At 35.9% G+C, this 25152-nt stretch overlaps 1 protein-coding gene across 1 annotated transcript; it reads right to left on the bottom strand.

Moving 5' to 3' along the window:
- Nucleotides 1-1900: 1900 nt before the first annotated feature.
- On the bottom strand, nucleotides 1901-19601 carry PLSCR5 (phospholipid scramblase family member 5). The gene is made up of 7 exons (XM_007118712.1): nucleotides 19589-19601; nucleotides 14302-14465; nucleotides 9847-9889; nucleotides 8708-8928; nucleotides 6242-6403; nucleotides 4459-4620; nucleotides 1901-1939 (listed from the first exon to the last, which is right to left on the bottom strand). Exons 1-7 carry the CDS (start codon nucleotides 19599-19601, stop codon nucleotides 1901-1903), a joined length of 804 nt encoding a protein of 267 aa, XP_007118774.1.
- Nucleotides 19602-25152: the final 5551 nt, after the last annotated feature.

Here is a 25152-nt window from a genome sequence, read left to right as displayed (position 1 = left end):
TTTATTGGTTAATAAGCATCAACTTAAAACTGGCCATTTCCTTTAGCTGGTTGTAAATGACCATAAATCGCACACATATTAGTTAAAATAGATAAAAGGAGAATTGGAGGAAACTCTGCACTCCCCTAAACCATCACCACAGCTCTGCAAGGTAACAAAAGGGAAACCCGTGGAGGTTCAGAAAGACTACACGTCAGGTTCATGGATGCATGGCAAGCACACAGCGGAGCTAGATTCAGGGTGTCGTCTACCATAGCACGCAGGACTTCTGTTCCCTTCCATGACTGCACTGCTCCCAACATGAAGGTGACACCAGTTCTGCTGAAAAAGTGGATGGGAGCACTCGGGGAAAGGTTGTGTGTGATTTGAAGCATGGTTATTTTTTGGTGGTTAGTGCTTAAATTCTTCTACCCACCAGAAGGTCACTGATGGTTGCTTGAGGCGATATATAGTTCCTGCAGGCCCCAGGGGGCTCTCAGAAAAGTTTACACTTAGAAATTTCCTGCTAAAGGAAACTGAACCAGAAAATGGAGGAGAGACTCTTTTCCTTTCCATCTTACACAATCTAAAGCCCTTAACCCAGAACCTAGAACTAAATTGATATTTGCGGACTATTTAGGGAACTTATCTACCACATACAGTGTTATTTCTAGATGATAGATTCCTAATTCCAAACAACTAACTTAGTAACAGATGCTTGGAACACATTCCCTTTACTAAGTGGGGTATTTCTAGAGTTTCTCTAAACCTCTTTATATGTGGATAGAAATTTGGGTAGTATTTGTGTAATTCTAAAGTAGCGCCTACATGGTGCTTTGCTTAAAACAAATTTGTTTCCTCATTTTGAAAAGGGGAGAGGACTATTGTCATTCATAAAAAAAAGATTTTCCTTTTGAATGGACTTTGGAAATGTGTGGACAACTAGACATAGTAATCTGGAGGACTATGAAAACATTAAAATGGAAGGCATTAATTGATTGAATTGGCTGTGTTTCCTGACATCTGTATTTGCCCCATGTATTAAGGCTTTGCTTCTTTGTTTGTTTTTGTTTGCTTGTTTCTAAGGCCTGGAGTTGTCTATTTTTCAGAGCCTCAGATCCCTTTTTTGACTGAACTTTTACTGAAAATAGATAAAATTCCTGCTCTATACCACTGCTTTATTGGTACTAACTTAGAAGTCTATTAATATGCTTATTTAAATCCCTAGCACGGGTATGTATTTAAAACATGCTTTGATTTGTAAATATTATCTTTTTTATGGAATGTAACTGTGCCTTTTGCCACTAGAACAAATTGATTTCATCTATCTTCCGTCTCATCTTTAAACGTATTATTTACCCAACTTTTAGCTTTTCCAACATAATGTAAAAATGTCTCACTACAATAAGAAGATTAATAAACAAAGCAAAAAAGACTATTTATGAAAAAATACTTTAGAAATCCAGTCCTTTTGATTAGTAACCAGCCCTAGTACCAGAAAAACTTCAAAGTGCTCTCTAAACACTGAATTTTCATCAGTGATGCTGCAAGCCTTAGCTCTCATCTTTCATGCTTACCATGCAATAACTTCAAAAGGATAAAAAGAAAGAATGGTAATCTCTCCAAGCGACACTTGCTAGGGCCAGTCATCTTGTCTTTAGCTATCATGCATTCACAACCAGATAATTGCTTCATTACATTATGCTTTAATAAATATAATAATTAACATTTTGTTACCAAAAAAAAGCCAATACTCAAGCCATTCAGAAATGAAATCCAGAGCCCAGGGGATTTCTAGAAGAAAATGAAAAAGAATTAGCATCAAATATAGACCTCTTCAAAGGGAAAGAGATCATTTAAACTTGCCTTTTACTTACTGAAATCTGTTCTGCATATTTTATTGTTTTTGTCATCTTGCTTGTTATAATCCAGCAAGCGAATGTTCAAAGAACATAAAATCCTACAAATAAATACATGGAATATGAGTGAATTTACAAAAAGGCAACAAGAGTCTCACATGTAAGCTTTGATTACATAAAGCAATTATGTTTCCCAGTGGTGCTCCAGGAACATGTGATTTATCAGTAGGAGAGAAGTCAAAGTTTTTCACTTCATGACGCTTAGATGTCTAATTTGCAGAGTACAAGTAACTTGGAAACCTTATCTGAATCAGCATGGTATCACCAGTCAAATTTGGGGTGATCAAGACTTTTTAGAATTAGATTGTAGGGCAGTCTGGGTCAGCATGGGAAGTTATAATAGACTCTGACCTTTAAACAAGAGGTAGACATATCATTATGGACTTTGTGGTCAGTACTCGGCAGTCATCTGAGGAAATATACCAGAGGGAACTTTGGCGGGGAGGGGTCAGAGCTGTGTGTTGTGTAGTGGTAGCCTCAAACAAGAAGAGACCAATAATAAGATTACACTTGTGAATTTTGCTGTTTGGATCGGGGAATATCCTCACACCAACAGCTTTTTAAAGATCTCTCACCACAAGGTAATAAAATGGAGACGGCAATAAAGACAATTCTTGGTGACAAATTATCTTAAAAGCTATATTGTCCAAAAAAGTGCAAATATTTTATGATATTATGGTAAAAAGGAAAGGAAAAGCAATGGATAGGAGCTGTCTGATAGTCTCAGTGAGTGTGTTTCTCCCTCAGACACTGGAGTTAAAAAGTTATCCTTTCAGATTATTCAGATGTTATCTAGATCAGTACTTCTTCAGTTTATAGGCATAGGGAATTGTTGACAGTGCATTTTTGCCATCAGCTTGTTACATAAAATAGGTCAGTAGGGCAGATTAAAGATAATCTATTTTTAATGTAAATATTAAGTAAGGGGCTTAAACAGAAAGGCCAAATTAAGGTTTTGGGAAAAGGGCATGTGTGTGTGTGCACGTGCGCGCGCCTTTATGTGCGTGCACGCACACGATCGCTGGCATGTTTGGTGTCAAAATGCAGAAATTGTCAAAAAAATAGAAGGGGTGAGCAGGAAGTGGCAAATTAAAAGCCTTACCAAACAGGTAAGGAGAGTGGGAAATTGAAAAAGTGTTAGGTGACAGGCAAGATTGACTGGACTTGGTTAGATCTGTAGATGAAAATGGGAATTGAGGGTAAGTGATGACTTAGTAAGTATAGAAACCTAGCTCTCTACGTATTAATTCTACCTCTACCAATGATAGGGAATGAATAACTTAAAATAGTTTCTCTAAAGCTGCTGGAGAAAAAAATCCTAATATATATGTTTTTTTTGGTTTGATTTTTTTTTTTTGGCTGCGTTGGGTCTTCATTGCTGTGCGCGGGCTTTTCTCTAGTTGCAGCAAGCGGGGTCTACTCTTCGTTGCGGAGCACGGGCTCTAGGTGCCCGGGCTTCAACATTTGTGGCTCACCCGGGGGCTCAGTAGTTGTGGCTCGTGGGCTGTAGAGTGCAGGCTCAGTAGCTGTGGTGCATCGGCTTACTCGCTTCACGGCATGTGGGATCTTCCCGAACCAGAGATCCAACCCGTGTCCCCTGCATTGGCAGGCGGATTCTTAACCACTGTGCCACGAGAGAAGTCCCCTAATATATATTTTTAATTAAACTCTAAGTATCCATCAGGGAATTATTTTTAGTTAATATAATTCCCAAGTGTCTGTAGAAGAGACTAAGTAAATAGGACCACTTTTTTTCCCCACAGCAGCACACGTTAATATCACCATAAGATTAGGATCCTAAAACCCTGAAGAATAACAAAATGTGAAAGGAAGAATGTAGGTTTATTTTATAATTCCATGAGCTTTTGTGAATGCACTGAAGATGGTAAGCAATGAGGGAGATATTAGAAGGAAAGTCAGGAAAACCAGCCCAAAGGCCAATACCTTTGGCACTGGTATTTCTTGACTTCTGTTCTCCTATCACCAATCTAGAAGAAAATGTTTTTTAACGAAATTGGAAGTTGAGAAGAAAGGACAAAGACATCATATCTTTGTAATAATAGAAACTGATACATCTTAACTCATCTCTGTCTACTCATGTATCTATGTACACATTGGAAGGGCAAGAAAACAGTACTTCTCACATTCTGAATATCACCTGACTCCTTGGTAAGCTATTAAGCAGTCCTGAACTTTATGCAGGATAAATAATATGATATTTAAGTTTAAATATTTTTCAGTGAAAGTGAAAATAAGCCAAAAGTCTAAATTAAAGTTGAAAGAGAAGGATAACTCAGGTCTCGAGAAATGATGAGTAGGATGTGGACGGGGTATCAATCCTCTAGGAAGAGGGGGTATGAGGGCCACTGGAGGAGGCCTGCCTAATAGAAATGCAGGCCTGCATATTCTGACTTCTGAAGAATGTTGGCCCCAAACTAACCTTCTATGTTTAAACTTACTCTTTGGGGTAAATGCTGTGTAAAACGGGATTGGCTCTATAATAATCAACAAGGGAAAAGGAAAGAAATAAATCACCTTTACTCTTTAAGACTGCACTTACAAAGAGAAAACAAGCACCAATCATGGTTGCTTTGACTGTCACATCTAGATCTGCAGGAACGTGAATTCCAAAGTTGTCAGCATTGGTGAAGACATCGTTTACGAATCCTGACCAGTACTTTGAAATCTTCCCAATTGTAAGCTTTTCGTTAATGGTCTTCACCTTTGAAAAGAAAATAAGAAGTTGTAAATTTGAAGGTGATACAGATGGTTTTACATTTCTTCATATATTTACTTCATGAGAGATAGGAATTATTTTATTCATCATCTTTAAATGACAATTCGATGGTACTCATTCCTTTATATAAGCATAGGTTTGTAGATTTAACTTTCCAGTTTACTCTTCAGGAATTTTGCTTTTCTGACATTCTTTAATCCATTGTAATTCCTGTATTTATTTCTTTTTCTTTTTTTTTTGTATGCAGATTGGGAATTTAATAACCTCAAGTAATTGAGGCCAGGCTACCACAAGATGGCAGCAGCTACATAGTCTCAATTATATGGTCTAACCATGATTCCTTTACCTGAAGTCCAGATTTTAAATCTGAATTCTTCATCAAAAAAGAAAAAAATATGTTCGTGAAATATTTTAGAAGAAATTTTTTAGAAAAAAATAATTTCTAAGTACAATTTATAACCTTTTAATTTGTATTACTAAGATTTTATAATTACTAATATGTTTAAATATTATCAGTCATTGCTCAATTTCATTTTTATATTATACTCAGATATTTGCTAGGTCATTCCTTTACAACTAACCCTAAGTCCTATTTTTCATTTGAAAAATTCTCTGGGCTAATGTACCACACAGGAAATTCAGACTAATTTGACATCAAAAGTCTATAGTTCTTTTCAGCTAGAAGGAATCTACAGTTAAACTTTATCCACTATTCATTTGCTTGCCCTGTTTCTCATTCAAAGGCTGAAAGTGATTCAGTATAAGCTTTCACTTTCTGTATGGGAGTAGAGGATAGAAAATAGAGAAACTTACTTAGGCCATGTCTATGCCATGAATAATAAAACTCTTAAGCTCTCCACAATCATAGGGCATATTTTTATCCTTTACTCTTAGGAAAGTTATACCAAGTCTTTTTGGCGTGGGCTGGAGTTATGACAGCTCATTTTGCAAAATGTACATTGTATATTGTACATTAGTGAATAGTGTTCCCTGAAATCCTGCAACCTTAATGTCCCATGTGGGATATACATGAATGAATGGAGTGAATAAATGAAAAAGAAATACATACTTTAAATTAGACTAAATCCTCTAGGAAAATCTGTTAAGATAGTTCATATTCTTACACATTGAATTTGCAAGTAATTACTGTTTTTTAACATTCAATTTACACAAATATGTTTATATGAGAATAGATTGTTTTACAAAATGAAGTTAGCAAGTCTTATGAACATAGCTTTTAAATTAATGGTATTTTTAATGGAGTATGCTCTTGAGATCAGGACTGGATGTGTTACCACCAGGGACGTAGGAAAGAAGATGTAATTTTGGTGTTCTGAACTAAATATATTTGCTTTATACCGTAGGTGCTATATTCCACGTAAATCAAATTTTTGTAGTATGTTTTAAAAAAATTCTTGAACTTACTGTCTCTGGAATTATAAGTTGTTATTGGCATGTACAGTATTACTTGTTACATTATTTCACAAATATATAATTTTCTAAATTTATTTCAGAGATATTTCATGATTTGAACATTTTAAAAATTGAATTATGTTGCAAAAAATCAGGACCTAAGTGAAACGGTCCTTCATTTTGTCAATCATACCTCAAAATCCACATCGCCAAAACAGCCACATGTTGCACAAGGACCAACAATTTTCAAAATATCTTCTTTGTTTGCGTTTTGGATTGTGAATTTAGGCAGAAAGGGGTCCCACTTCTGTGCAACATAACCAACTATAGTACCAGGAGGGGCTTGGATTTCTAACTGTAAGGAGAGATAATAAAATAAGATTTCCTAAGGTTGTTGTATTTTAATTTTACTATAATGTCAGCTTACTTCTAAACAGTATATAAAAGATTCTAAATATCTGCTTCTATGTTATACTGTTTTTGTTTTTTTTATAATTTATAGAAACAAAGAAATTCACTGTATAGATATGTGTTCTGCATTATGCGCTAAACGTCCATGCCTTTGATCTTCCTTTCCCTAAGGAGAACCTATCCCAAAGCTGTTTTCTGACCCTGGGACACTGGCTTTTTGCCATTTTGTTCCAAGTACAATAACTGGTCAAGCATTGAAGATGTTTCCTATGAGAAAACTTTCCATGAAGATGTTTCCTCATGTTTCCTATGAGGTATTTCATATTTATCCCCTCTCAGTTGTGACTACAACACACATCTATTTTTAAGTCTCACTTACTGATTATTATGAACTTTTTCCCTTTGGATTGTCAACTTCTAGCTTCTCTGTGCTCAGTTAAAAACAAATGCTTCTTGCAGAGTTACAGTTGGTACACACCAATTTGATTTCTGTTTCATTTTGTACAAAGTGTTAAAGACTAGCCCTTGCATTTTCAGGGCTGACATTAGTATTTTACTCCATCATCCTTTATTCCCCTAATTTCTTTATTGTCCATAATATTGTATTTCAACATATTTATGTAGCCAAATCAAATACTTTGTAAAATAAGCTGGATGTGGGTGAAAATGATGGACATTGTTTGCTTTTAGATCAAACCAGTGCTCATCATCTGATCTCCTTTTGTCCTTCCTTACTTGTTAAGTTCATGGTCTTATGTGCATGTCTGTAGTGTTTTCAGATGGACAAAGGTGGTTTCAACAAGTCTTCTTTGAATTATATAGATTTGTTCTAGGATAACTTTTAAAGTAACTGATGTGATTTTAACCAAATTAAAAAACATATTAATCAGTATTAGGATGCATCTTATGGTTAAGTTATATGACATGGGGCTACTTTAAAATAAAACATCAATTATCAGAAATTTTCAAATGGGCATATATTCTGGATTATACTAAATTTAGCATCTTGGGGCATATTAGATCTTGAATATCCCCAGTAGAAGTATAAAAATTCCTGGGCTCCGGATATGAGTACCTTAGCAATCCTATCACTTAGCCAGGTAATTGCCTATAAATGGAGAATTAGCTTCAATATATATTGTGAGAAACTTCTCTAATTAAGGAGAGTTCCATATTACTATTTATTTCCCTTTGTGCTAAGTAGACTATTTATACATAGGTCCTCAACAGAGAAGCTTAGGCTTGAATAAAGACACCTGGATCAAGTCCCATTTATTGTGTCTTCTAGATGTGTGATCATAGGTAAGGCACCTCCACTCTCTAAGCCCCAGTTTCCTCAATTGCAAAATGTAGAGAGTAAAATCTATTCCTTCTAACTTATAGAGGTGTTATGATACCAAAAACATCAAAGTAAGTATATTTTCCATATCAACTTAGCTGCATCATGTCAATGAAAGTTATTACTATAGATCTATTAAATAGTGATGAAAATCTAATATATATTAAAAATATAAGAATCCGGGCTTCCCTAGTGGCGCAGTGGTTGAGAGTCCGCCTGCCGATGCAGGGGACGCGGGTTCGTGCCCCGGTCCGGGAGGATCCCACATGCCGCGGAGCGGCTGGGCCCGTGAGTCATGGCCGCTGAGCCTGCTCGTCCGGAGCCTGTGCTCCGCAACGGGAGAGGCCACAGCAGTGAGAGGCCCGCGTACCGCAAAAAAAAAAAAAAAAAAAAAAGAATCGGATGATTCCCTCTTGAACAATAACATAGTCTTTGCTAAACCTTGAAGTTTGTCACAAATGGGTGAATGCAACCTGAGATTCTGTACTAAAAATAATACCTACCCGAGAGAATACTTTAGAAGAGTTTAGTATCACTCAGCACTCCCTGAATTTTGCACCAATAAGAGAAGAAAAAGGGTAGATTTGCCTAATGGTGGAACTTATAGCTATTACAATTACGTGGCTAATGCAGAGATTCAGGAGGATGTGTCTCATTTACATGATGCATGAGCTGTCTTTACCGATTAACATCACAGAAGCCGCTATAGTTTTTGGTTGGAAAGGAAAAAAAATTTAGTGAATCACCAAATCCTCAAGCTGTTCTGATCCTAAAGGAGCAACATTCTAATTCAACCACTTGAAAGGTTAATTGCCCCATATCTCCAGATGAATTCCATTTATTTAAGAAATAATTGCTGATCTTTCCAAACATGGAAAAATACAAGCACACCCAGAGCCAAAGACTAACCTCTTGTAGGTAGCAAGGGCACCAGCAGCTGTTACACCTCAAGGGCCTGTTGACTGTTATCACCTCCCGACCCGAGTTATCGGTGATCTTGAGAGTGCAAGATCTCAGTGTGGAACAGAAAGTACGATTGAAGCAGATGCTTTCCTCCGCTGCAAAGTAAATTCTTTGTCCCAAGCTGTTTTTAATCTCATATTTGTTGGCGGTCTCAGTGCCAAGTATCACTAATGGAGAAAAAAAAAATTATCAAAATCATGCTTATTGCTTACTATCAAAACTTTATATGAGTAAAAATGGTTGTGTTATTAAAAGAAAACAGTGTGTGATCAGTTATTAAGTATATGGTATCTTATTCAGACAAATCTACTTCTGTGCTCGAAATTTTGAGGATTTAGCCATAGAAATCAAAGTAAACTCTGAGAACAAAGCTGTGCAATTACTAAATTTTGATTACAGATATATGACCTACTTGGACACATATAGTACCACTTTTCAACTAGGGAAGCAATGCTGTAAAGAAGAATCAAATACTCAGATAATAATTCTATCACTGTTATGGAATTTACTGGGACAACTCACACCGATAGTAATGATTTTGTCTAAAATCTCTATCTGGTATTATATCTACAGCTGCATGCTATCTATTACAATTTTGACATATCTTAGTTAAGGACAAAAACAATTTGAATTCAGTTAGTCACCATTGTAAATTTGTGTATTGTTAAATGATTTGCCTATTTGATGAATCACTGACACTATGATAAAACATTTTGTTTTGATGATTTTTTGTTATTTAGTCTCAACCTTGATTTCCATGTCTGAAATTACAGCATTAAGAAAATTTAAACTATTAGCAGCCATGGAAATGACCAAATAGTTTTTATTACTTTAAGATTAAAAATAATATTAGATTCCTAATGACAGTATCATCAAAGACTTGGGGAGTTTTATGCTTTTATGTTTATCTATATCAGACTAATAATTTTACTTTCAATATTTATTTTAAAAAATAGGCCTAGTGCTCTTTTTAATCTATCTTAAACATTTAACTTTATCATTTATAAACTATTTAGATGCAAAGAAACTTCTGAAACTTAAAACATTTCAACAGTTTTAATAATTACAGAATATAATATACTTACTTCCAAGAAGCTCCACCTGCTGGTGTATAATTATCAGGTCTAACTGTTAAAAGACATAAAGGAAATAAAAAGTATTACATCACAGGTCTCTGAAAACCTTTGCACCTATTACTATTAACCTGTTTACTAGACTACCTGAAATTAGGTGATTTTCATGTTCTCTGTGAGGGAAATGGTTGAATATAGCTCACATTTTATAATGAAAAAGAAGGTAACGTGGTTTTTATTCAAGTAAAATTGAAAAATTACAAGAACCCTGAAAATTTCAAGGCAGAATTGCCCAGAATAACATTAGCAACTGTGATTAGCTCTGTGTTTTTTTTCTGTGGTAATCAGATAAAAGTGTAGCGCTTGGAAACAATACCTTTGAGAATATTTTTAAACAATCTGAATAAGAATGCCCATAAGGTTTTAAACCTCTCTCTCTCTTTCTCTCTCTTCTTAAAAGAAATGAACCAAAAGGAAACAAAACAGGAATGAGCTGCATGCATGGCCTCTCCTCTCAGCCCTATAACTCTACTTTCACTCTGTCATGCAGTAACTCATTCCTCACAGTGATGAAACGTCTTTGTTAAAGCTGAAAAAAGCTATTCTTTAAAATTTTCTCATTCACACATCTTCCTCTGAACTAGGGGAAAAAAGCCAGAAATCCTGCTGGTGCCAACAAAGTACCAATTTAAGCAGAAGAGAGTTAAGCCACTAAATGCATGACACATTAAAACTTGCCTGTGTAATTAGAAATGAAGTTAATTTACAGGGATAAAGTAGCCACAGTTGAGAAGTGACTTATTAAACAGAATACAGTACAAACTGCTTTTTAAAGGAAATATTTAAAATATGTTCTTAGAGTGAATTTTATTTGTGTATGTTTTCATTTTGATATTCAATACTTGAAGATTCACTAAGGTAAAATCATGAACACTGAAAGCAATGCTGATTATTACTTTTTTAAATGCTTCATTTTCTATCTTGCCTTAAAATTTTCTTCACTTTATTCTCCCTTCACCTTAATAAACTCACTGATAACTTTTAAATGAAAGTAATCAATACTAACAGTTGGAAATGATTGGGCATCACAAACGCAGAAAATATGACGTTACCTTATTTCCTTCACTCTCCTTGTATATCCTGAGGTGGAGGTAAAAACGAATATCATTTCTTCTATTTAAGTCTTATTATTGATAAAAATGCATGTGACCTCCTTTCTAAGATTCACAAAAATATTTTTTCCAAAATTTATGATTTAAGATATTCTAAAACATATTTTAACAACTATGACAAAGCTTTTAAAAAAAATTTGAATCGGTCTTTGTTGTGTAGTATTGTTAGTTCTGTTCTCCTCTTTTGAGGAAAATGGAGTGTTGAGGAAAGAGAAGGGGTAAGCTTCAAAAGGACATGCACGATTATTTAGCAGTGGATCTATGTAGGAGTAACTTAGAGATAGAGAAGGAGTATGGGGGCAGAAGTTAAGTTTGAGTTTAGGAGCTCTGACTATTTGTGTCATGGATCAAGTTTTCAGCCTTGAAATTTAAAGACTATTAATTGAAAAGGGAAGTTGTACCTCTCTAATACCTAATAATAGCAGTTGTTTATTTAATGACTACCATGAGGTAGTCACTGTGCCAGATATTTTGACATAGTGTCTGATTTAGTCCTCACACACATCAGAGAGCTAGATATCATTACATTTTACATGTGAGGAGACAATCCCAGAGAGAGAAAGTTTGCTCAAGGTCACAGAGCATGTATCAATAAGTGGTTAGACTGGGATTTGAACCCAGGCAGTAATGCCGCTGATTTTGACGTGCTCTTTGCTGTACCACATCACTAAACTAATCTTAGGAACTGGGAGAAACAATTCTTAAGTGATGCTATGGGACTTCTGAGTACCTTTCCTCCCTATTTACTCTTATACTCACCCATCCTCTGTAATAACATTTGACTTAATCTACCTCTCTGGGCAAACCTCTTGGCTTTGAGGGTCTTGGTTTTGGTTGTTCTTATAGTTTCCTTTAAATCGCCCCAGGCCACTTATAAACGATGGTCCAAAAGAGCTCTTTTCATCTTTTGCTATTAATTGATAAACTAGGAATTGTTGGAACATCTAAAGAGATTGTGTCATGTATTCGGGCGTCAGGGCAAGTAAAGGACTCCTGAAGTATGAAAGGTATAGAATGGAAACCTAATTACAGCCTTGGAGATGTAACTAAGAATCAATTCTTATGTATAATTTATCAGGTTTACAGGTATCATTGATTCCATTTAATACATGTAGCAAAATAAATGGGATCTTTACATGTGTCCTTGTAGACTTTGACTCACTACTCTTAGCTATAGGTGACTAAATTATAACAGTTATCCTTTGACGCTTATAGGATAAAATGTTATTGACTATTATGAACATGTTAATCCATCTGGAAAGAGAATGTATTGGTTTTATTCTTAAGTTTAACCTACATGAACAACATATATGTATATATATACACGTCTAGACATATAAGTATGTGCATGTACATATGTATGTACACACACACACACACCGCTTGGGAATTTATTTTCAAATTATTAATGGAAACATGATTTTCAGTAGTAGTCATTGGATAGTCTTTAAAGGAGACTAGATTAAAGGAGAATAGATGATTTTTTAAAAAATTTTACTTTGAGTTTTTTAACTTAGAAGGATTTTTATTGAATATTTTCCTGTTTGTTTATTGAAGCATGTACTATTTTCAAATGTTCATAGTTTTATTTAATCTTATGGTTTTAGATAAAAGTTAACTCACAAAATTCTTTATATATATATATTTCTTACAAACTAGTAGTATTAAACTTTCAAAATGTGCATTCATCCTTTTCTATATGCACCACTTTAAAGCAAATTAGTGTTCTTTTAGTATAAAGATTATAAATTTTCTTTCCCTTTGAAGTAAAATATCCACCAATTTGTGGCATATTTTTGTTTTCTGAAAAAGATTACCAAAGGTATACGTTTGGAAAATTGACTTCATTTTAGAACTGCAGCCAACGGGTTCATATCTCTATCAAATATGAAAAAAGTGTATTCATGTCAAGCATCTGGCTCCGGGTGTGTCATCATTCATGGATGGAAGAAGAATATGTGATGACCATATGTGATCATCAAACCTCAGCCCTCTGGCACTGGTATATCACTTTTTTACTCTGCGAAACCTTGTCTGACAACATTCCCAAACAGCTTGCAGCAGTTAATCAACTCTAGTCAGCTATTACAGCTGATCCTTCCTGCAGATGGAAGATGGTAGGTTAGCCTTTCCAGCTCTTTTACATATCTCCCTGAGCTCTCCAGTCTCTAAAGTACATTTGTCTGCCAGTGGGTTTCTGGAGAAGGCATCTGCAATTATAAACATTTTCCCAGGAACATATGCTGCATGCAGCTTAAACCCTATCAGGCATAACAGAAATCTCTTGCACCTTAAGGGAATTAACACAGAGATTTGATTTTGATAAAGGAGATAGACTTTATAGTTTGAAAGAGTGCCAAACAAGCTGAAAATTGCAGCAGATGTGCTGACATCTCAATATTAGTGCAAGTGTATTTCTAATCTTTTGTAGGATAAATACAAAAGCAACAATAATATGCATAAATATCAATTGCTATTTATGTGCCATAGAATTCAGGTGATAATATTTCTTGATTGATTTTATTATAAGGCTTGAATCATTGCTTACCCTCCAATGACTAGAACAGTGGCTATACCTAATGATAATATGATCTTTCAAGCAAATTGGCCTGGAGATGCAAGAGTATCAGAAGACAATGCTAACTTGATAGGCTGATTTTCTCTTGGATTTCCGTCCACCTTTTTGAGATTCAGTTGAAAATGTTGAACTCTCAGCTCATTGCAGAAGTATCTCCTGAGTACTTTGATCTTTAGTAACGTTTCTCTTCTCTGTACACCTGCGCAAATTAAAATTGTGTGCTTATCTGGCTCTAGTACCCAGCCTTGCATTTTTTGTCATCATTTTTTGTCTTTGCCAGTGAGGTTGCAGAATGTTTGGGTGAGAGGGACTAGGTTTTATACCATTTATGTGCCTTGATTAAGACAGGTACTCAATGTCCTTAATTAAATAGCTGGAGGTGACTAGACATATTAGACAGTTTCTCCAGGCTAGGTTTGCTGACACCTTGGGCAATAAGCAGTAAAAGGATAAATGTGCTAAACAGCTCACTCGAAAATGTTTAGTCTTCTTCCTCTGACAAATAAATAAGGAAATTAGAAGTGACCATAAAAGAAAAAAGTTTCTTCCCAAATAATAGAAATAAATAAAAGATTTTATAATTTCACGATTTATAATGCTTTTCTCACTTCAGTAAGTTATTTGTTGAAGTTCTTCAGCCTTGATTGAAAGGCAAGAAATCAACTTTATATTCATTTTAAGGGCAAACACTTAGTAGAAATAGAGAGATAAAAGCACCTGGCTTAAATATTCTAGACCAGGAGGGAGACTCCCTGGTGGAGGGGGACCCCGCTGCCACACTTGGTTCCCTGGATTGGAAGACGAGATGTGATGGCCGTGGTCTGGGTCTGAAGATCCCGGAAGAAAACCAGGTAGACTTCTGCTTCTTTGGTTCTGTGCATCTGCAAGAGAATGACCATCCCAGTCCATATTTAAATGTAGGCCATTTTATTTAGTTTGTTTTATAATATTTGCTTCCTCTTAATTCAGAGGGTAGAGTATCTTCCACAGTAGCCTCTCACTACAGTGCCCTTTCCTTCATTTTTCCTACTCACTGTTAGCACCACTTGACCCCGTAGCCAGAGATAAAGGACTGTGGAAGACTACCAGAGGTAGTTGTGAGAAAAGTTGGATAATTTGGGCAAAATCAATGATTTTAGAAAGTATATTTTTTGAAGGCAAGTGAAACTTCTATTCAAAGATATAAAAGATTATACACTACAAAAAGAAAATCAATGGCAAAAGAAACTAGATGTTCTCTACTCATAAAAGGATAACCTTAGACATAGGTTTTAAATCATAATTATGACTTTCAAGCATATTCTCCCTTCCTCAAATATTATGAAGGCACCTCATAATTTCCAAGGATATTTTGTCTCTTTTTATCGATCATACTGCTATGGCTAGATTTAATTCAGGGTCCTTATACTTTAGCCTGCACCAGAACCAGCTGGGGGGCTTATTAAAACACCCATTGCTGGGCCACACTCCAGACTTTCTAATTCTGTGGTTGAAGTGGGTGTGGAGCTTGAGAATTTTGCATTTCTAACTAGTTCCCAGGTAAACTAATGCTGCTGGTCTGACGATATATACTTTGAGAACTAATGGGAATATTTGTAACTAATTTATGAGCTTCTTAAGGAAAGTGTAATATTTAATTTAGCTTTGATTTCTCAGTGTTTGGTATAAAAGCATCTGAAAAAATTTTGACAGTATGAATCCCTTTGTAGCTCACCCAACATCACAAAGGATAAAAGAGTTACAGAATTCTAAAACGTTTGGCTTTGATTTTTTTATCACCTGTTTTCTATATTATTGCCAGGTAAAATTGTTACTATTTCAATTATCTCTTAGATTGAAATTCGGAGATTTGCTATTTATACTGCCTTAGTCTGGAGCCTAATATTATGCATAAGACCTGTAAGTGGTGCATGCAAAATTTTTCTTCTTTGTTAAAAATATACTTTATTACCTTTCTACTATTATTTTTCCCTTTTCTTCTCACATGACTGCCGTTTGGCTATCTCCCTCATTAGATACCATTACTTTTTTCAAAGACTATCAGTGTTTTTACTTCTCATCTTTATTAAGCCAAATTGTCAGAGTTCTCACATGTGCATTCATTTCGTTTACACTTTGCTGTTTTAGATTGAGTGTAGGTCCATGGAGTAAACAAGGTTCATGACGGGTGTTTTCAAATATCAGAGAGGCCATTATGAAGAAAAGTAATTTAGACTATTTTAAAAACCTATGAATGGGAAGGACAAGGAAACTGGTTCTGGATTAATAGGAGGAAGAAATTTATAACAGATGCACAAAGATTTGGATAAGCACTCATTGTACATATACTAAAATTGGAGTGACAGCTATACAATTCACAGATTAGAATGTTCTCTCTTCAGCACTGACACCCAGGTCCATGTAATATGTGTGTGTGAGGTGGGGGAGGTATTCTTCTGAATCTTTTAAACCTCTAAAAAATAAATCTGAAGAAAGGACTGATTTTCCTTTGGAGATTATAAATTCCTCTTCATTCATTGCTTCCCAAGCATAGCCTGGGTGAGCATCTGAGAGGGATTAAAAAAAACCAAACAAACCTGGTGAAGGAACACAGACCACCTAAGTGGTCCTTTGGACACTGACATAAACTGTTTCTAGTAACAATTGGTTCATTAAAGTCATGTGTACATTGGGTGTTAATGAGGGACATTAATTGCCAAATGATTCATTTATTCATTTAACAATAAGGTTGTGGGAAGAGACCAATATGGATTTCTAAGATTATACTGGTCTGTGACATTTAGAATTTGGACACGCTTTAGGGGTAGGACTGAATGGAAGCAAACTTGTCATTTGGCCCCATGAAAAGAGAGCTCACACTGAATTTGCTTCCCCAAAGGCCCCCATCCTGAACTTCTCTCAGATTTGGGGCAGACACAAAGGATATAGACTTTAGAATTCCTCTTGATAGGGCTTCCCTGGTGGCGCAGTGGTTGAGAGTCCGCCTGCCGATTAGGGGAGGCGGGTTCGTGCCCCGGTCCGGGAGGATCCCACGTGCCGCGGAGCGGCTGGGCCCGTGGGCCATGGCCGCCGAGCCTGCGCGTCCGGAGCCTGTGCTCCGCAGCGGGAGAGGCCTCAACAGTGAGAGGCCCGCGTACCGCAAAAAAAAAAAAAAGAAAGAAAGAAAATAAAAATTCCTCTTGCTCTTAGCCCTTCTCGAGAGCTACTAACTTAGTAAACTGAGAGGAAGACTAGGTAACACCATGTCAAATCTGGGAGAGGAGCAAATGGCCACTACCGCAATAACAACTAGAAAATAATAAAAGGCAACAAACATCCTTTCTTTGGCATTAGTGCCAAAAGCACTGTTGTCATTGACTTTCAGAGAAGCAGAGGCAAAATTGTGATCTGGGGAAAACTAGTTCATAATGATAAAATTCAGAATAGTGGTTCATCTTGGGAGTGGAGGTGCATGGCTATTGACCAGAAAGGGAACTTTATGAGGTGCCAGAAATGTTCTGTATCTTGATCTTGGTGGTGGTTACACAAGTGCATCCTGCTTTTAAAAATCATGGAGTTTAAGTTTGGTGCCTTTATGCACTTAACTGTACACATGTTATCCTTCAATTAAAAAAAATGTGTAGGGATTAATTTCTAACAATAACTGATAGAAGACTATTAGATTCTCTCTCATTGCCAATTTTATTGTTGACAAGATTAGCAAATTACTCCAGTTTTATCTTGTAGACTATTTTGCTGTGACAAAATGCGGTAGATTCTTGAGTGTCTGGCAAGTGGCTCTACATTTCTGACCCAGGTCTGTAGGTCCTTAGATTTCATGGCATTAAGAGATGTTAATGCACTGGGGCCCAGAGCAGATCATGTCCAAAGTCTTTACTGGGGAGTAGAGGCTCAGTCAGAGACTGCTGGGACCACCATTCTGAGATCACTTACTTGCTCTTCTGGGATTTCAGCTCACATTGGTGCAGCACAGCCTTTGAAGACCTAAACTGAAGCTTCTGTTCAGTTTAGATCATCCTGGAAACTCCTGTTTTTCTCAAACTTAAGGTCTGAGACCAACCTGTTCTTAAATTGTGTTTATTTATACTAAACCAGGGGACTCCAGACCATATAAATATTTCCTCAGTTCTAATGGCATCCAGTATCCAGACTGTCCTTTGATTTAGTGGTGCTGATTGAACTTCCTACAAAATGTGTGAAATGTCTAATTAGCCTGTATTCCCTGGGAAAATGCTAACTGCCAATACAGTTCCATGGGCCAGAAAACATCATGACATTATAAATAATGTCTTTAAATATATTTGAATAAAACTCCGCAAAAATATTTTAGATAAATAATGATGATAAACCAACTTGCCCCCTAAAACCAGATTTCTAATTCAAAAGGAAACTTCATTTTTCACTTCTTTTAAGTAGTATAGGGTCTCTCACAGATGTTTTACCCACTTCATCTGTTAAATATTTTGGGTGGGATGCAGCAAGAGTGTTAGTTTTCTACCATAAGTTTTACCTCTAAGTTTAGTCTTGAGCCCCTATCTTGAACATCACTGCTTTTTTTGGTAGATTAATCATATTTTGATCATAATATTGCTTTCTAGTCACAAGTTTCTTCAGAGACTCACCACCAAATGAAGAAGGAACTCCTTTGAATTTCTATCCGGCTTTGAATTTCTATCTACTCTTTTAAAAATGTATAACTAGCTTATAAATATTTCACATACTCTGCAACTCTTTACCTTACAGGCTGCAGTTGTTGCTGTAACTCTTACTTGATAAAGTGATGAAGTGTTTCGGACTAAGTCTTAGTGTCAGTCTTAAATGAAAGAAAGAACTTGCCAAGATTTTGTTTGTCTCTCTTCAAATATAAAAATGAAGTACACATGTATTAAAATTCATAATTTTGATGTTTCACGTCTATATTTTACAATTGGAGCTTTCCCGGTGATACTCAGGGACTGGTGTATGCTACATGTTGACAAAAAGTGAAAAGATTACTTCCTTTGTTCCAAATTAAATAGCATCCAAAGTCTATTTTGATAAAGGAAGCAAATAAGCCTACACATTTCTCTGAATGGATAATTAATTTAATTTAGGATATTTTAAATTGTTGACTCTATTATCCTATTTGTAATTAGGTTAAAAGGTTTCCACCAATTATACTAATCATAATTCTTCACTTTCATTATAGCCTAGTGTTTAATGGTTTCTTCTGATAATGGAATGAAAACACATTATAATTTCATTTTTATATCATTTCACAAGTATTTTTTGTGAGATTGCAACCCTTTACCTAAAACAAGCACATCCCTTGTCTTCTGAGAAGTTCTTTAAGTGAGACAACAGTAGTGATATTTACAGTTTTAGGGATTTGAGGAAAACTTACCAGTTCCCCCTCCCAAAGTCTTTATTTAATCTGCTTGCTTAGTTTCTGTTTGCTTTTTAGATATAATTTACCATCAAAGAAATTTTGAAAGGTTTTTGCTTCATAGTTCAGACATGTTTACTTCTAGTCCATTAAATTTACTAGGACTTCCTGAAAACACATGTTTAATTCTCTATAATAAATGGCTGTATCACATATTTTAAACAACAAATGGGAAATTTTAAAATATTGAACTGTACTTTAACACTTTTTAACTTATGTGTGAAAAGTTTTCTACAAATCCCTTTAAACTGGGAATATCAACTTGTCTTTGTGTTTGGCATTAAATATTCCCATTCTAAATTTTATTCTGCAGCTTTTCACATCAAGTCACTAGGTTTATATTTATGATAACGAAAACACTGTTTGCATCTTAACTTTTACATTCTATCAGATAGAGGGTTTTTTTAAAAATTTAATGCAACATGCTCCTTGGAGTTCAAAGTTAAAAATTCCAACGTTGAAAAGCACTAAATGACAGGTTTTAAAGTATCAATCTCACCGATTTTAACACCCTTAGAACTGTGTATTTTCAGTCATAATATAAGGAAAAATTTATTAGCTGCCTATATTTACTCTTACCTTTGGAGGCCATGAATATGCTGAGTCACTTCTTCAAAGGCATGCAGGTTAAAAGAAAAGGCTCCTTTTGCAGCAAAGAGAGAAACACAGCAGGCATAAAACTTCAGAGGGTATCTGTCTACTTCTTGTCAGCTTACAAATACTGGAGGAACGGAGAGCCTTGCTGTTTCCAGAGTGCTGTATTTTATCATTTTGAACAACAGGGGGAGACAAAGCTATCATCAACAGTAAACACTTCAGAAACCATCATCCCACTTGGTGGCTGAAGGACCAATTTCAAAATAATAAAAACCAGGAAGGAAAATATACAACATACAACACTCATTTTTATGGGCCTTATTTCCATTTAGTGTTTAAAAATTACTTCTTGGAATATACTTTTTTGCCCTCACTACTACATTAGAAATATTCTACTTTTCTAATTTCTAGAAATCTCCTGTACCAGAGTCTGTGATAAAACATTCTATCACATGTAAGTTTCTGACAGTTATAAATAATTTTTTAAAGATTTTGAAAATGTTTGAACAGCAATATTTTTATGTTTACTCTGGATTTCTCCCCACTTTCTCTCCCCGTAACAAACAAGAAAAGGATTATTTCCTACTTTTTACATACATAAATGAATTTTTATTTTTAGTTGAATTTGATTAATCAGGAATTTGAAAATAGAAACCTTCAATAATCTCATAAAGTTAAATGAAACATACAGGTAATATTTAACTGCATTGCACACTGAGGGGAAACAAAAAAGCACTGTAAACTTGACTAGACAGTTCATATTTCTAAATAACCATGGAGATTTTGCTCACCAAGCCAGTTGCCCTGGATGGCATGATTTGCAGAGGTTGAACTTGTAGGATATGCTACGTTATCAGCAACACTGTCTGCTTCTAAAAATAGTTAAGTGGCCTGAGAAGGCATGGATAGTGATGAAAAATTATGAAGTCAGCTCACAGGCTGTAGACAGGCAAAAGTTTGAGTTCTTTTTATTTGGCAAAGAGATGTTTCTTTTTGTTGTTGTTTTGAAATGTTCGAGGTTAAAATGAGCTGCCATTATTTGAGTTATCATTTTGCAGGAAATGTGTATAAATATGATTAGTATTTTAAAATTAAATTATATGTTTCCTAAATTTCTTAATGTTTGCCACGGGCATTTGGAAAAACTTTGATCCAAAAGAACTAAGTTGTTATTAGCGCTATCAAACATGGTATTTTATGCTGTAGAGCACAGGGAACTCTACCTAATGCACTGTGGTAACCTAAATGGGAGGGAAGTCCAAAAGGGAGGGGATATCTGTATGTATATGGCTGATTCACTTTGTTTTGCAGTGGAGGCTAACACAACATGGTAAAGCAACCATACTCCAATAAAAGTTAATTTAAAAAACATGGTATTTTAAATTATGGTCATAACAGACCAGTTAATTTTGACTTTCAACAGAGCACCAATTCTGAAACAAAATATAAAAACCTAAGTGAATTAAACATATGTATATAAGGCCAACCATCTGTGCATTTGGACATGGCCATTTGACTCACTGAATCTTTCAATATTTGACCTGCAGCAAAGACTTTCCAGGCCATCTAACTTGATGACGTGTAGGTACTGCCTATTTCTTCCTTTATACTTTCTTCCTCTGTCCTGCCAAAGACAGCACCAACGTCATTTTTTCTTTTTAAAAAAGGCCCAGCAGATACCAACCTGAGATCTCCCCTTCCCTCCATTCCTTTCGGTTTCCCAGCCTTTCTCAAGGAGAGGCTTGCAAACCCTCCTTAAGGGACCTCCCTGAGGTTCAAGTGTCCTGTCACTGAGTGCTCCCGCAGACAGGAGATGTTGCCCCACAAGTTGGCCTCAACCTCCATCCTACTGCTTTCCTGACGCCATTCACCTTCACAGTGCTCTCATTCCAACTCCGCTAACACCTGCCGCCTCCGTGGAAGAACCGGGACCACTCTCGGTACTCCAGATGGTCACACAATCCTCCTGCCCCTGTGCTATGAAGCCCTGGGCTTTTGCAAGCAGCTTAAGTTTTATTTTGCCAGCAGGCTACAGTATTTTAGTCTGCTCCCTTGATTCCATGAAATATAGACAGTACAAGTTGGGCATGTCCAACAGACATAACCCAGGGCTTGATGATAACATAGTGGGATTGCAGTACACAAAAGGAGACGTGAAAATGAATATCAGGAAATCTAGTGTCAGTGGGCCTGCCCCTTCCCAGGAAACTCCCTACCGGTCCCTCTCTCGTGAGCCTCAGCTCTGCTGCTCTGTTGTTTGGGCGTGCTTATCTACTCAGGATGTCCTGCCTTGCCTGTCCTTGTCTCCCCCTGAAAGAAAAGACTCTATAGCCTCCATCTTCAGTTTCAGCCAAAAGGAAATGAAAAAAAATTCCATCATAATCTTGACACAATCACGCCTGCCCGTGGCCTTTTCCCAGGACCTGTGAAAGCTATTTTGGAAGGTCCATCCATTCAATGTTACATCGCTGTTCAGAACTTCCCCATTATTTAATTATTTAGCTGTTAGATGTTTGACTTAACTTTTCATGATTGAAAAGGCTCACCAGAATAGTTTCTCTCAGTACAAAGGGAGAGACTGCCTATTTATTTAAGCCTATATAGTGACAAGTAAGTGCTACCTGTTATACAACGAAACGAAACAAAATCAGCAATATGCTCCCGGTGACATCCTTTGAGGAAAGAGTATGGAGTGGATTAAGATGTAAGCCTACAGGTCTGGGGCAGGACCAAGGACCAGGACTAGGATGAACGGACTTTTAGCCTGTTTCATCAGCTTAATGGTTATTCTGCCTCTGCTTTTACTATAAAAGTATGTGTTCCTAGAAATTATATACATACATAAACATATATATGTAAATATATAACTACACATATACATGCAGTGAGAGAGAATTACTTGTTTTTCTTGATTTATATAAATATTATTTTAGGTATAACTCAAACACATTTTAGTCACTTAAAATTATGTTTTTAAAAATTTATGATAATGCATAGCGTTACATTGTTTTCAGCCACTGCATGTTATTGCATTTTATGAGTATAATGAATACAATTTTTGCTCATTGCCATTTTAACGGATGTTTAGTTGTTTCCATTGTGTAAGGCAATGGTTCTTATGCACATGTATAGCAGTCCTTTTGAAGCTATATGTCCAGAAATAAAAATGCTGGCTTATGGGATATGAATATCTTCATCTTTACTAGGTATCACTGAATTGATCTTCAATGGTCTTGTACCAATTTACATTCCCAACAGTGAGGGATAAGAGTTCCCATTTCCACATATCCCTTTCAACACTGGCTTGGTCACCATAGCGGGGAATATCTAGTGGGCTCCTAAGTATTAATTTATGAGAAGGCACCATCTAGAAGTCTTAATTACATTATAATCTGATATATGTAAACATGATTGCATGTATTTATGTTTTCAGTTGTCCCTATCTTACTATATCGTGCAAGAATAATTAATAGCAAATTTTACGAACAGCTCATCATACAAGTAACTGCTACAGGGTGAGGAATGGTATGGTAATGGACTGCAATTTCGTGATAAAATAACTCCTTTCATTCACTGAGGCTCATGGTATGCTCTGCTAAACTGTGAATCCACTTTTAGCAAACTTGCAGCACTTAAGGCATGCATTTCTATGCATAAATCTTATCTCTGGATATGTCATTTCCCATACTAAAATTCATTGTGAAACAGTTCAGGGTGGGTATTAATTAATTAATTAGTTAACGCAATCATGGGAAGAAATATCATTAGTATAAATGTTTTTCCAGAGTTATTTGATTTGCAACTACACAGTGGATGTAAGATATCCAGTCTTTTACTGCGAACTTGGATGTTTCTTCCCTGGGAAAGTACAACTCCTATTTCAGCAACCATCTGTCCACATGTTGCAAACCTATCAAAGTGCATTTCTTTGCTATCTTATTCAGACCTCCCCTTTTGATACAATGCTTCATTCATTCTTTCAATAATTATTTATTAACTTTTTACTGTGGACATATCATCTTGGAGCCTACTGACTGTCGTGATATGGCTTCCACTCTAGTGGAGGATCACAACATAGAGATGCAATACTCCTTTTGTTTTTTAAAAGTAAGAGTCAGTTACCACCTCCTGAAAATAAAATGATACAACTCATCCTCTCTCTGAAAAACAAAGCTAATCAGAATAAGCAATGTATCATTCAAATGAGCAATTCTTTGTTTCACATGTACATGTCTAATTTTCCTTTCCTCTGTTACTTTAAAACAGAAAAATAATAACTATTAAGATATTATTTCTTAAATAATGAAAGAATAGCATACTGGATCATGCTTCTTGGTTGCTAATGAAGGGATAGATTTCTTGCATTCTCTCTTTCTGCCTACTTAAAAAGATATTGATTTAAAGGACTAGGAAAAAAAATGGAAAAGAATCCTAGATACAGAGCAGAATCTGTCTGAAACTAAGAGAAACTGGTTCTGGAACAAACGTATCTAGAGGGGTCCCCACTCGCCAAGATGACATAAAAAAAGACTCCTAATTTAGAGTCCTGCTCACAGACTCCCTGGGACAAAGGATATCCCATAATCAGTAGATTGTAAAGCCCAAGGCAGAAGCAATAGTTTAGATTGTCCATAGAAGTTCTTTTTAAAATTTTCTGCCTTGTACGTTTTCTTCAGGTCAGATGAAGTTAAGCTGAATGGAGTTATTTGAAATAATCTGTCTTTACCGTACTTTGTCTTCTGGCATTTTTCTGACCTCTTATGCATAATGTAAACTTTTAACAGTTCATAATGGCATTTTTTCTTTAAAGAGTCTAAAAGTAGTGGGAATCTGAGAGGTTCTGGCTCATTGCAAGCTATATTACTAGAAGAGCATTACAAGCAGAAAACTTACAGACATATCAATAATTATTTATTTAGATGTCCTTCTGGGTGTATGTTTGTGTCTCTGAGAGAGAGAGGAGGAGAGAGAGAAAGAGAGAATGAAAGGGAATTGGAACTACCAAGTAGATTGACAGGGAGAATTAAGAAGACATTTAAAATCTTCAGAAACCCCAGTGCTCCCCATCAAGAACTGCTTTACCGTTTTGAAAATCTCTTAATTTCTACCATTATTTTAAATATACTTACCTTGTGCCTGGGTTCTTGTGCCTTGCTCAGTGTGGTTGCTTTGTCCTCCCAACATTTGCCTGCATCTTCAGACATCACCAAAATACTGCAACAAGCCCTTCCGTGGCTGCAGCCGACAGCCCAGCAGTGCTCTGCATGCAATTGCCTTCATTGACGGTAGCCATATCACGCACAGCCAGTGCAGCTGCAACTCAGTGCCAGCCAGAGGACACCAATTCTTTTCTGCAATACATTCCCTTCACATTTCCAGCCTCGAAAATAAGCTTCCCCAAGCTTGGATCCCCCCCAAGAGCAAAGTTCCCAAGAAATTGAGATAATTATTATAACAAATATACATTAAATGCATAGACAACATACATTAGAGTTAATTTATGCTTAACGGTGCATATTTAGTGTTTTCTTCTGGTGCTATTTATA

Source organism: Physeter macrocephalus, chromosome 1, assembly GCF_002837175.3.
Source record: "Physeter macrocephalus isolate SW-GA chromosome 1, ASM283717v5, whole genome shotgun sequence".
Lineage (NCBI taxonomy): Eukaryota > Metazoa > Chordata > Mammalia > Artiodactyla > Physeteridae > Physeter > Physeter macrocephalus.
Note: the sequence above shows the minus strand (reverse complement) of the source record. Positions and strands in the feature narration are given on the sequence as shown.